The sequence below is a fragment of the Pyrus communis genome, chromosome 1, assembly GCF_963583255.1.
Source record: "Pyrus communis chromosome 1, drPyrComm1.1, whole genome shotgun sequence".
Taxonomy (NCBI): Eukaryota; Viridiplantae; Streptophyta; class Magnoliopsida; order Rosales; family Rosaceae; genus Pyrus; species Pyrus communis.
Genome location: NC_084803.1, coordinates 15,151,085 through 15,165,287, shown reverse-complemented (window position 1 = coordinate 15,165,287; position 14,203 = coordinate 15,151,085). Strand labels below are relative to the sequence as shown.

Sequence of the window (14,203 nt, the reverse complement as noted above, 5' to 3'; positions counted from 1 at the left end):
TCTCCCTCTTAGTGTAGATAATATCGTTTGTTAAAAAACAAAAAAAAAACCAATCAGTTGTCAACTAATTTATTGTAATTTAATCACATTATTATCTGCGTGCAAAATACTATTTTTATAACCGGCATAACATGTTTTTTAAGATGTTTTGAACATGTTTAAAAATAGAGAAAATTATCTTTAATAAACAACTAATTGAATCACATTATTGCTAACTCATTGTAAGACTAAGCTCACCCCCTCCCCCTTAGTATAGATAATATTGCTTGCTTAAAAAAAAAATAAACAAAAACAAAAACAATTATTTGATAACTAATTTAATCACATTATTATTCGCGTGCAAATGATTATTTTTATAACCGGCTTTACACGCCTCTTAAGATGTTTTGAACATGTTTAAAAATAGATAAATTGAATTATATTATTATTAACATATTGTGCGGTACTAATTTAAAAAAAATCACAAAATAATTACTTATTAAAATAATACTATTAAAATATTAATAAACACCTGCCTTATTTGATGTATTATCTTGAAATAGTATTCTCTCTCAGAACCATTTTTGTCCAAACACTTTTGTTGAAACTTGATGACATCAAAACCACTATTTACCTTTTCCATTGGCATAATATATAGATAGATTCAGAATCAAACCACAAATTCAACGCCATACCCAAGTCAATGAACCCAGCAGACTCAGTTACTCTACCAGAACCATGCTCCAAACCATCATGGCTCTCAGCTCCAACTCTGTTTCTATTCCTAATCATCCCCATTTTTGCTGCAACCCTAGTCTACCAACTTGACTCGTTCGACCCGGCCCCCCTGCCGTTTCAGGAGTTGACTCGGCACTTGATCAAGACGGCCCCAGCTCAAAACCCTCACATGCTTCGAGGAGCTGAGCGTGTTGGGTTTGGAGTCCTGCCGGGGCCTGAGGACGTGGCTTATGATAAGAGGTCGGGGATTATTTACACAGGATGTGCAGATGGGTGGGTGAAGCGAGTCAAGAGGAACGAGTCGGAGAGTCCCGAGTTTGCGATAGAGAACTGGGTCAACACGGGCGGCAGACCGCTCGGACTCGCTTTCGGGCATCACGATGAAGTTCTAGTGGCTGATGCCGACAAGGTTAGTAAAATATAGACAACTTTCCAAATATGTCTAATCGGACTTTCAGTGGTCCCATAAGCGGGCTCATATATATAAATTAATGTTATAATTTTTGTGTCCGTTCAAATAAAAAAATTTACACTCTTATTTTTTGAACTTTTGCTTATAGTATTTTGTTAATCATATTAGTTATAGGTGCTTCGACGAAAGAAAGGAATTTTCAAAATTAATATTGATCAAATCTTACCTTCGATTGACTATGTAACAAAAAGCATTAAACGTGTTAGCTGTTTTACCAGTTAAAATGAATTGGTTGAAAAATTAGATTACGTAAACTTAATTAGTACATTTACATCTAAAAACGCTTGAAGTGTAAAATCTAAATAATGTTTGTATCTTTATTCTTTTGATATTAATTTTTAATAATATTTGACGTAGACATAGACTCTTTCATGTATTTACTGAATTTTTTTTGCACATATCAATATACAAAGGATTGAGACTCGAAAAACTTTAAAACCTCACTTTAAAGGCTCGTTGAGGCCTCCAAAATTCTCAAGCCCGGCCTTGAGTGGTCCTAAGTGGTCCTAATCTTTCTATGAATGGTCTTTAAAAGGTAACTTTAATAGATAAACACTCCAAATCAGATTACTTTCTATGCAACTTTAAGAACAAAAAACATGATTCACATATGGTGTGTGTTTTGTTGTACCATATTTGTGTATCACTACATAGCCCACACGAGCTATGTAAAAGCTACACCAATGTGGACATAACCCAACTCATGATGAACTACAATATAGCCTTGTATTAACGTGTGTTATGTGGTTTATGGTTGGATCTAAGTTGATCCAAGAGCAACTTGATTTTGTGAATCAACATGTTTCATAAGTTGTTGTTCTCCTTTACATGATGACATGACATTATTTCACTATGCAAATGTTATAATACAAACATTCGTTCTCAAAAGCATCTATTTACTTTAGAGATCGTTTAACCATTTATATATGTCAAACAAATTGACTTTTATGATAAATTGATAATAAGCAATATCTTCTTTATTAACTATCAACTTGTTTTATATGATTGACTAATTGATCTTTAAATCGAATGAAATTCTTTAGATATTTAGATGGAGAATCAACTGTTCATAATATAACATTTGCATGGTTAAATGATGCCGCATCACCTTATAACTCATTCATATAAGAAGTCAAACAATGTCTATCTAAACGTATCAAGGGAGAACACTAATTTTACAAAGCTTTTAAAATTTCAAAGTTTACCTTTTATAAACTAGAATTCTAAAAAATTACAAGTGACAAATAGTGGATTACCCTAATGAGTAGGGTATTCTTTTCAACCCAATGCTTCCCGTGTTCGAATTCTCCCCTCTACTAGTGTAGATTAGAGAAGTGTCATCGCTTGTATTTCAGATAAGTGAAAAAGATATAAGTGACTTAACCAAGGCTAAACTAGCAATTCAAACAATTTTGAATGAAAATTTTAAACTTGAATTTCAAAATAGAACTCTCGTCGTTGGTGGTTAGCTTCACTTCTTTCTTTGAATAATTTTTTAAAATATATAAAATCATTTTTTTAACTAACATAATTTAATATTAAAAAATCAATTGATATACATGTGAGGACGTGTCAAGGGGCTAGAGTCTACTAATTATATGTTTGTAAAGAGAGGTGACTTACATTTTTTTTTAGCTTCTCACACATCTCTCTTTACTTAGGGTTATCAAATTGAATAGAATATCAAACTAAAAAATGAAAATGTTACTGGTTCATTTTTAAGATATTGTATCCAATGAAGGCGTAGTATGTAGTGGATAAAAAGGCATTAGACAAGGTACATTACACCATTTTTTACTTCTTTTACATCTCTTGTTAATTTCTGTTATTTGATTTTTTTCAATTCATCTGATCCGACGATCGAAAATTAGAAGAGTGTGAGAGCAGTAAATGGGGTGTGTGAATATCACACCCCTATAGTTTATACAAAATAACAAAATCTAGTGTATGGCAGGGCTTACTGAACGTAACAAGTGAGGGTGAGGTGAAGCTGCTGACAGACAATGTTGAGGGTGTAAAATTTTCACTGACGGACGCTGTAGATGTCGCAGTGGATGGAATGATTTATTTCACAGATGCTTCATACAAATACAGCTTAAAAGACCATGTTTGGGACATTTTGGAAGGCCGGCCTCACGGAAGACTCATGAGCTACGATTCAGCAACCAAACAGACCACAGTGCTGGTGCGTGATCTGTACTTCGCTAATGGAGTGGTGGTTTCACCGGATCAGAGTCACGTAATCTACTGCGAAACCCCAATGTACGTTGTTAGTGTACAACTTTTGCATGCGATCGATTTGAGCTTGTCCAATTCATAAATTGTTGTTCCAATGCATAATGTAAACTGATAACCTGATACTAAAAACGTAACATGTTAGGCTGTCTTTCTGTTTATACGTACTACAGGAGGAGGTGTACAAAGTATTACATACAAGGTCAGAAAAAGGGAAGCGTGGATACTTTTATTGATCATCTTCCAGGGTATCCTGATAACATAAGATATGATGGAGAAGGCCGTTACTGGATTGCATTGTCCTTGGTAATTAGTAGATTAAGACTGTTATAAACCACTTGGCATTTATGCCCTTTAAGCTTCTAACATTACCTAGGAAGGGGCTCAAAATTGATCAATTTTGAATGCAGGCGCCTTCATTGGCATGGGATTTGGCTGTTAGGTATCCTTCCATAAGAAAAGTGATGGCAATTATGGAGAAATACAAATTAAGACCCAGTGTGGAGAAGAATGGTGGAGTTCTGGCCGTTGATTTAGAAGGAAATTTGATTGATCACTACTATGATCCAAGATTGTCGATGGTTTCAAGTGGCATCAAGATTGGTAATTACATTTACTGCGGTTCGATACTTCACCCTTACATGCTCCGCCTTAACATTCAAGAAAACCCACCAGTTGCAGCTATCACATGAGGAATTTCAGCCGGGTGGGCGTTTGATTGTAGCAAAATCTCAGCACTTCATATCTCGTTTTGTGACATTTGCTTGTGTTATATACAATATAGTCAATCAGTTCATTACTATCGTATTTTCTAAAGGAGAAATAATGACACATAAGGTTATAAAGGCTAAAAGAGTTATTGATGCTCAACTCAGTTAATTCTGAGAGAGTTTGTATGTTTGTATTTATAGAGATGAATTACATCAAAGAACTGATTACAAATAATTATTCTATATAAATCCCCAAGTATTGCGGATAATACAAGAGTATATCAGATGAAGAGTTGAAAATGAATCACAGCTCGTAGCAGCAGCATCTTTAGTGGAGGTGGTGTTGGAGTGCATGTAGCGTGATCAGGTGGGGTAGGGATGGGCGAGATATTGGGAGTGGGTAAAGGTTGAGTTTGGGTTGGATGATGTGGTAAGGTGATAGGGTTTAGGCGGTGGGAATTATTAGGTGATGGGATAGAGGTAGTAGGTGGCAGTATGGTGTCTATGTTTATTACGTTAGTGGATGGAGAATGCAGAGCCGGAGTAATAGCCATATCCTTATGGGGGGAAACATTTTACATCAAAAATAACATGGTGAGACATGAAAATTTTTCCCTTGGAGGGATCAAAACAACGATAACCCTCTTGATTTAAGGAATAACCAAGAAAAATACACTTTTTAGACCGAAATTTAAGTTTGTTTTGATTATATGGTTGAAGATACAGGGAACATGAACAGCCAAAAACTTTAAAAAAATCATGTTGTGGAGGAGTGGAAAATAATTTTTCAAAGGGAGATTCATTATGCAAAACTTTGGTGGGCAAGCGATTCATCAAATAATTTGCAGTGTGAAAAGCTTCTACCCAAAACGTGACAGGTATTGATGCATGAGCAAGTCAAGTAAGTCCAGTTTCAACCAAATGTCGATGTTTACATTCTGCAAGTCCGTTTTGTCAAGGTGATGAGGACATGTGCCATGAGATGTTAAATAGTTTTTATTTGTACCATACTTGACCAATCCCAAAACTACCAAACACCGGTCAACTTTGTACCTTCAAGGATCCACTGAGGGGTCATGCTGAGGCACTCCTGCCGAAGGACAAGAGTTTTCCCTCCAACCAGGAGGCCAATCACAGCACGACACATGTCAATGTCAGAATAAAGTTCATAGAGTCCCACATCGACCGCAGACAAAATCTAAAGACTCTCCTCAACTATAAAAGAAGATCATTCTCCTAGAATGAATCCCTAATGTCATTATTGTACTTAAACCAGTCATTAGAACTCACTAATGATGATTATGCTTGAACCTATATTTGTGTAAACCCTTCACTATTAAAGAGAACTCCTCTACTCCGTGGACGTAGCCAAACTAACCACGTACATCTTGTGTTTACTCCCCTATCTCTATCTCTGTACATATTTATCCTCATTAGCGATCGGAGCAACTGAGCAAATGTCACAAACTTGACACTTTACTTTGTTCCAAAGTCTTCACTAATTTTGTGCATCAACAGTTTTTAAAAATTATGACTCATATATTCGCCACCTCCATCGGTTTGCAATGATTTTATTTGCCTACTAAACATATTTTCAACAAGTTTCTTAAAAGAAACAAAAGCATGAAACACTTCGGATTTAAGTTTTAAAGGATATATCCAAGAGTAACGTGAATAATCATCAATAAAATCAAGTACGACAGGGAAGTCCATATATCCGAATGAATTAATTCTTAAGGAAACTTTGAAATTGAAATAGTAAGCGAAAATGGAAGTTTGTGACTTTTTCCTAGAGGACAAGAATGACATGGAGCAGAAGCATGGCCATGAATTGGCAATTTATTCCTAGCAACTAAAAACTTTAAAATAGAAACAGAGGGATGCCCTAGTCTAGAATGCCACATTGCATCAGACACACGACCACCAAAATATGCAAAGACGCCATGATTGTTTTTGGATGAAAGACTAGAAAAAGGATAGAAGCTGTTCTTAGTCCAGCCTTACAAAAGTATCTTCCCTATTGTTAAGTCCTGACCACGATAAGAATGGGGATATAAGGTTAGGGAGCAGTTGTTATCCATAGTAAAACAATTTATAAAGATAACATTGGTTGAAGCATTGGGACAATATAAAATGTTTAAAAGATTCAAGGTATGGGTGGGAGTGCGAATATGGGATTGACCAACTTTAGAAATAAGCAAACATGTGATTCCAACTACATCATTCACATGATGATTGCCCTTGTACTCTCAGGGATCAACCACGTGTGCCAAGTTATTGGTAATATGAGCATTAGCTCCAGAATCAAAGAGCCAATTTTGAACCAGTGGAGCAGCCATGGGTGAAGAGTCATGGATAGGAACAGCAGCGGCATATGACTGAAGCTTGGAAGCGGGAACACGACATTTGTATGCCACGTTCATACGATTGTAGCAGTTGATAGCAGAATAACCAGGCTTACGGCAAATTTGGCACTGAACACAACCATTAGGTTTAAAAACATTACCTTGCAGATATGCAACACCGAGCACACCATCATTAGGAACACGAGCCTCTGGCTGTTGAAACATGCCATGACCACGTTGAAAATGACCACGGCCGCCACGGTTGAATTATAAGTGTTGAGCTGAAAAGTTTAGAATAAGATTACTTAAATTGGTGTATTCACTTGTGCAAAATAATGCCAAGTGTAAAGTTCTGTTTTGTAAAAGGCCATGAGTGCCATGTGTTGGTTGATCCATGTAATTAGATAGATGAGTGACTAAGATGAAATGTAGTGTATGTGTGGTCCCAAGTTAAGGCCAACAATTAATGTAAAAGCAGAGTTAGTGCTTTCTTTTGAAATAGTGAAAATATTCCTCTGCAACTTTTGCAAGAGAGAAGAAGAAAAACCATTCGGTTTCAGTTTTCGTTCATCTTTCCTTTCTGTCCAGCTCTCTCTAGATCAAAACCTATCAAATACATTTACACTAACATGGCCTCAGAGCCAGGTTCGATCATCTGAGCCTGGGCGTAAATCTGTGAAATCATTGAGCTGATTTGAAGCTTGGTGAAAGTCGCTGGAAACTCATTATAATCTGAGAAGAGAAATCAATCCAGTCAGACCAAAGATGTTTGGATCTGGAAGCTCAGAAATGAGAACTCCAATTTTCTCCGGTGAGAACTACAAGTTCTGGAGAATCAAGATGGTGACAATCTTCAAATCACATGGGTTGTGGAATCTGGTGGAGAAGGGAGTTAAAACGCCCGATTCAAAGAAGAATAAGCCTGAAGGATCATCGGAGGATGATGTAGATGAAGAAATGCCAGCTGTGTTGATGCAAGACGCAAAGGCTTTGGGAATCATTCAGAATGCAGTCTCGGATCAAATTTTCCCTTGAATCGCCAATGCCGAGTCAGCGAAGATGGCATGGGATTTGTTGTATGGAGAGTATCACGGTGGTGATCAAGTACGATCTGTGAAATTACAAAATCTGAGACGTGAATTTGAGTATGCTAGCATGCGTGTTGATGAAACTTTGTCTGGGTATCTTACTAGGCTAAATGATTTGATAAATCAGATGAAAACATTTGGGGAAATTTTGTCTAATGAAAGACTTGTGCAGAAAGTTCTGATTAGCCTTAGTAAATCATATGATCTCATATGTCTTGTCATTGAGAATACAAAATTTTTGGAGACTGTAGAATTGCAGGAGGTAGTTGCAATTTTAAAGAGTCAAGAACAACGGTTTGATTTGCATACGGTTGATGTGAGAGAGCATTCTCTTCACTCTCTGTGAATCCAAAGGAACAGAACAAAAGTGGTGTTCATTCTGGTTCGTCTAGATTTCAGAGAAATTGGAATTCTAAAGGCAAGAAATGGGAATTAAAACCCAAATTTTAGCAGAAATCTCCTATGCACAATTATCAGAATGCAAATGCATCTCAGTCAATGGGTCAAGAGGTTGCAAAGCCTCAGTGCAAGGTGTGTTCTAAATATCATTTTGGTGAGTGTAGATACAAAGGGAAACCAAAATGCTTCAACTGTGATAAATTTGGGCATTGGGCTAGAAAGTGTACTGTAGGCAAATCAGTGCAAAAGGCAAATAATGCAAATCAATTGGAGATGACAGGAAATCTGTTTTATGCAAACAACACAGTCACAGAACCGAAGGTGAATGGAGAGTGGTATATAGATAGTGGTTGTAGCAATCACATGACAGGAAATGTAGATTTGCTTGTTGAGGTTAGAACCAATGTAGCTGGCAAAGTTCAAATGCCGACTGGAGATCTTGTGAATGTTGCAGGAATGAGATCTTTGGTTATTGATACAAATAAAGGGAGAAAGTATGTTAGAGAAGTAATGTATCTTCCCGGTTTAAAGGAGAACTTACTCAGTGTTGGTCAAATGGATGAACATGGATATTTCTTGGTGTTTAGAGGTGGAATGTGCAGTGTGTATGATGGTCCATCACTGGAATGCTTGGTTATGAGAGTGAAAAAGAGAATGAATAGGTGTTATCCACTGACTTTGTTCTCTGAGAATCAAATGGTGTTGAAAGCTAGTGTCACTCACTCTACTGAGACTTGGCACAGGAGACTTGAACATTTACACTTTGGTGGTCTCAAACAATTGAGAGACAAGGAAATGGTACATGGTTTGCCACAGCTTGCAGACTACAATGAAGTTTGTGAAGGTTGCCAATTTGGTAAACAACACAGAGAAGAATTCCCAAGAAATCAAGTGTACAGAGCAACTGCTCCACTTGAACTGATTCATGTTGATTTGTGTGGACCTATGAAGACTGAGTCAATTGCTAGAAATAAGTATTTCATGCTGCTGATAGATGATTTTACCAGAATGATTTGGGTCTATTTCTTGAGATATAAGTCTGATGCATTTAACTGTTTTAAGAAATTCAAAGCCCTGGCAAAATTACAAAGTGGTTTCAAGATTAAGACTCTGAGAAGTGATAGAGGAGGGGAGTTCAAGTCATCAGAATTTGATCATTTCTGTGAAAAGGAAGGAATACAAAGACAACTTACTCTTGCATATACTCCATAACAAAATGGAGTAGTAGAGAGGAAGAACAGAACCGTGATTGAAATGGCGAAATCTATGTTGCATGAGAAGAGGATGCCATATCTTCTCTGGGCAGAAGCAGTGCATACATTTGTATATATCCTAAATTGATGTCCCACAAAGGCTTTGAATAATATCACACCTTTTGAAGCTTATTCCGGTAGAAAACCAGGAATAGCCCATCTGAGAGTATTTGGATCTCTATGTTACGTTCATGTTCCAAGTGAACAGAGACATAAACTTGAACCTAAAAGCTTCAAAGAAGTATTTGTGGGATATGCAACTTGTGAAAAGGGGTATAGGGTATTTGATCCGCTATCCAAGAAGTTGTTCTTGTCAAGAGACATTGTATTTGATGAAGAAGCTGCCTGGAATTAGGAAGAGAACTCAGGGTCAACATCTCTTAATACTGGAAGTTTTATTCATAGTGACATAAGTACAGAGAGCAGTGACAGAACGGTGTTGTCTCCTACATCATCTATATTATCTCCATCTAGGAGAGCTCTTAATATTGAAGACTCTGAAATTCAATCCAAGTCACTTATCTTAGGTGAATCTACAAGCATGTCAAACTTAAGTGAAGGACACAATCAAGCATTTGATCATACACCACTGAAGTGGAGGAATCTGAATGAAGTGTTGGCTCAATGCAATCTGTGTATCATGGATCCAGAGAAGTATAAGGATGCTAAACAAGATGAGTCTTGGTTAAAAGCTATGAATGATGAGTTGTTTATGATTGAAAAGAATGGCACCTGGAAGCTTGTTGACAGACCAACTGAAAAACCTGTTATAGGGGTTAAATGGGTTTACAAAACCAAGTTAAATCTTGATGGCTCAGTGTTGAAGAATAAAGCAAGGTTGGTTGCAAAAGGCTATGCACAAAAGCCTGTTTTAGACTACAATGAGACTTATGCACCGGTTGCTAGGTTGGATACCATTAAAACCTTAATAGTTTTGGCTGCACAAAAGAGCTGGAAACTGTATCAATTAGATGTGAAATCGGCCTTCTTGAATAGAGTTCTACAAGAAAAGGTATATGTTGAGCAGCTGAAGGTTTTGTAGTAAAAGGCAAGGAAGAAAATGTGTACAAACTTCATAAGGCCCTCTATGGTCTAAAACAAGCTCCGAGAGCTTGGTATGGAGAGATTGACAACTATTTCTCACAGTGTGGTTTCAAGAAAAGCTTGAGTGAACCAACCCTGTATATAAAAGCAAGGGGAGAAGATATCCTGATTGTCTCTATCTATGTAGATGATATAGTCTACACTGGTAGTTGCAAACCAATGCTAGAAGAGTTCACAGAAGATATGAAAATGAAGTATGAAATGACAGATTTAGGACTTCTTCATCACTTCCTTGGGATGAGAGTGATTCAAACAGATTCTAGCATCTTCATTAATCAAAAGAAGTATGCAAGCTCTTTACTGAGTAAATTTGGTTTAAATGAAGCAAAGATTGTCACAACTCCTCTTGTAGCTACTGAGGTTATCTAAAGATGATGGAAGTGGATCTGCGAGTGATGAGATGTATAAGAGCATTGTGGGAAGCCTTCTATATCTCACTGTTACAAGGCCGGATATAATGTATGCAGCTAGTTTATTGGCAAAATACATGCATTGTCCTACCAATAGACATTATGGAACTGCAAAGAGAGTACTAAGATACATCAAGGGAACTCTGGATTATGGCTTGGAGTATGTGAAAGGAAGAAAAGCTTGTTTAATTGGCTTCTGTGATAGTGATTGGGGTGGTTCATTGGAAGACAGCAAAAGCACATCAGGATATGTGTTTTCCTGGGCTTCGGTCAAGCAAAACTGTGTTGCACTCTCAACTGCAGAGGCTGAATATATAAGTGCATCAGAAGCCACAGCTCAAGCAATATGGCTGAGGTTTGTTTTGGAAGATTTGGGAGAATTACAAACTGTAGCTACTCCTCTTCACTGTGACAACACATCTGCCATTGCTATCACAAAGAATTCTGTGTTCCATCAAAAGACTAAGCACATTGATAGAAGGTATCACTTTATTAAGGATGCACTGCATGAAGGAATCATTGATTTGGTGTATTGTCCCACTGAAAAGCAGGTAGCAGATATCTTCACAAAACCTTTGGCTAAGGATCGTTTCAACTATCTCAGGGATATGCTTGGTGTGAAATCAACTCAAAACTTAAAGGGGAGTGTTGAATTATAAATGTTGAGCTGAAAAGTTTAGAATAAGATTACTTAAATTGGTGTATTCACTTATGCAAAATAATGCCAAGTGTAAAGTTCTGTTTTGTAAAAGGCCATGAGTGCCATGTGTTGGTTGATTCATGTAATTAGATAGATAAGTGACTAAGATGAAATGTAGTGTATGTGTGGTCCCAAGTTAAGGCCAACAGTTAATGTAAAAGCAGAGTTAGTGCTTTCTTTTGAAATAGTGAAAATATTCCTCTGCAACTTTTGCAAGAGAGAAGAAGAAAAACCATTCGGTTTCAGTTTTCGTTCATCTTTCCTTTCTGTCCAGCTCTCTCTAGATCAAAAATCATCGAATACATTTACACTAACAACTAGCACTAGCTTGAAAACCACGACCAACAGCCTGAAAACCATGCCCTGTATCGACCTGAAAACCAAGGCCTCCACATCTAGCAACAAGGCTAGTATGAGTAGCATCAATGTTGAACATAGTGCTCATCGTTTGGTAACGTTTGGCACCGAGAAGTAGAGCTTCCAAAGCGCCATAGAAGATAACATCCTCTCAAGCTTGGGCAGACGCCACGGTACCTTCATACGCATGACCAATTATTGAGAACAATGGCCACTAAGTCTTAGTCTGAAACTGGAGACCCTGAGAAAGAGAGAGAGTGTGTGTCAGCGAGACAATTTACACGATCCAAAAAATCAGCAATTGATGAATCACCGCGATGAGTGTTCATAAGTTCACTCCAGAGTTGCAAAAGACGACCAGTGGACGTCTAAGCATAATGCTTGTGGAGGGAAGTCCAACAGAGTGAGAGCTAGTTTTGCCAATAAGAATGGTCAAAACTGTTAGGTGAACCGAACTATTGATCCATGGTATGACCATGGCATCCTGCTGTATCCAGACTTCGAAGGCTAGGTTGACAGCGATGGTGAGATTTCCTGCAATATCCTTGAGAAAAGCCGAGGGACACTTATTGGTGCCATCAACGAAGGAGACGAGGTTCATGCTACAAAGTAGGGTAGGATTTGTGCATTTAAAAGAGGGTAGTCTGTACGATCAAGCTTGATCATCAAAAAATTAAAGACATTGGGAATAGCGGAAGTGGGTAGGGCAGAAGAAGAGGAGTCTGAGGAGGAAGAAGATGCTGACGAGGCCATTGGAAAAAAAAAAAAAAAAAAATTGGTGTCTGTCATGAGACATTTTAGCTCTATGATACCATAAAGGAGAAATAATCACACACAACATTATAAAGGCTAAAATAGTTATTGATGCTCAACTCAGTTAATTCTGAGAGAGTTTGTATGTTTGTATTTATAGAGATGAATTACATCAAAGAGTTACAAGAAGAACTAATTACAAATAACTATTCTATATAAATCCCCAAGTATAGGAAATAATACAAGAGTATATCAGCTGAAGAGTTGAAAAGAAATCACAATTTGTAGCAACAGCATCTTTAATGGAGGAGTCACAGCAAACAACAAACTTATGGTTTATCATTTTCTTTATCAAGATTCAAGGGTAAAGGCCATGAGTTTTGAGTTAGAAGAATGGGCTACTTTTTTGCTGTATGAGTTAAATATGTTGAGAATTAAGCTTTTCGTAGGCTAGAAATCAACCTGCAGATGACAATCCTGCACATGAACTTGAACAAATCGAAGAAGAAAGCAAGTTTCCTAAGTTAGTAGTAGTCGTTATGTTTGAATGTCCAACGGCTAACTTAGTTTCTTTTTAGGAAAGTTTAGCAGCTGAATTTGTTCTTATCTCCTTGATTGCACTGTGTTGTTGGATCCTTTCCTAAGTGGAATGATCCTAGTTCCTGAGGCTCTAGATGGCTTAGATTGATCCCTGAAAAATAGGACCTTTTTGAGCCCTATATATGTTAGGGTTTTGATGAATGAAAGATAACAAGAATTACTCTCTCTCTCTCTCTCTCTCTCCTTTTTGAGCCCTATATATGTTAGGGTTTTGATGAATGAAAGATAACAAGAATTACTCTCTCTCTCTCTCTCTCTCTCTCTCTCTCTCTCTCTCTCTCTCTCTCTCTCTCCCCCCCCCCCCTCTCTCTCTTTACCTCTTCTGTGAAGTTTTGCTCTTCGAGTTTCAGATTTCCAAAACCAAGGTTTTCATACAAATTAACCCTAAAGGTCATGGTTTGGTACCATTTCAACATGGCACCATTCAAGAAGGCTGACTTCACCTCTAACTGGAATGGGAATATTGCAAACAAAAAATGGTGTATTTATTCACCAAAGCAAGTAAGTCCTTACTTGTGAAATTTGGCCTTTAATATTGCAAACATGTATCTATCCCTCTACTTACTGGTGATAAACTCAAAAAAGTGGATGGAAGTGAATTAGCTGATGAAAGCATGTACAAGAAAATTGTAGGAAGCTTACTGTGTTTGATAGCAACTAGGCCAGATTTGATGTATGCTTCCAGTATGTTGTCTAGATTCATGAACAGTCCTACAAAGTAATATTTTGGAGTTGCAATGAGGGTCTTGAGATATGTGTAGGGCACACTAAGCTATGGCATTATGTAAAAGACAAATAAGCAATATTAGTTGGATTATGTGATGCAAACTGGGTAGGAAGTGAATATGATAGCAGAAGTACTCTGACTAAGCATTTAGTTTTGGAAGTGGTGTTTTCTCTTGGACTTTCATGAAGCAAAATACAATTGCTTTATCAACTACAGAAGCTAAGTATGTCTCAGCAGCAAAGGCCACAACTCAATCTATTTGGTTAAGATTTGTGCTGGATGATTTTGGGGAAATGCAAACTAATGCAACCCCTGTGTTTTGTGATAACATGT

General features: G+C 37.3%; 3 protein-coding genes across 3 annotated transcripts; all 3 read left to right on the top strand.

The window, feature by feature from the left end:
* Positions 1 to 556: 556 nt before the first annotated feature.
* On the top strand, positions 557 to 4,391 carry LOC137716353 (protein STRICTOSIDINE SYNTHASE-LIKE 5-like). Its single transcript, XM_068455796.1, has 4 exons — positions 557 to 1,126; positions 3,144 to 3,451; positions 3,598 to 3,730; positions 3,835 to 4,391. Exons 1-4 carry the CDS (start codon positions 683 to 685, stop codon positions 4,114 to 4,116), a joined length of 1,167 nt encoding a protein of 388 aa, XP_068311897.1. The 5' UTR covers positions 557 to 682; the 3' UTR covers positions 4,117 to 4,391.
* Positions 4,392 to 7,538: 3,147 nt separating this feature from the next.
* Positions 7,539 to 7,913, top strand: LOC137710134 (uncharacterized). Its single transcript, XM_068449111.1, has one exon. It carries the CDS (start codon positions 7,539 to 7,541, stop codon positions 7,911 to 7,913), a length of 375 nt encoding a protein of 124 aa, XP_068305212.1.
* Positions 7,914 to 10,723: 2,810 nt separating this feature from the next.
* LOC137709930 (secreted RxLR effector protein 161-like) lies at positions 10,724 to 11,392 on the top strand. The gene has a single exon (XM_068448930.1). The coding sequence runs from the start codon at positions 10,724 to 10,726 to the stop codon at positions 11,390 to 11,392; it is 669 nt and encodes a 222-aa protein (XP_068305031.1).
* Positions 11,393 to 14,203: the final 2,811 nt, after the last annotated feature.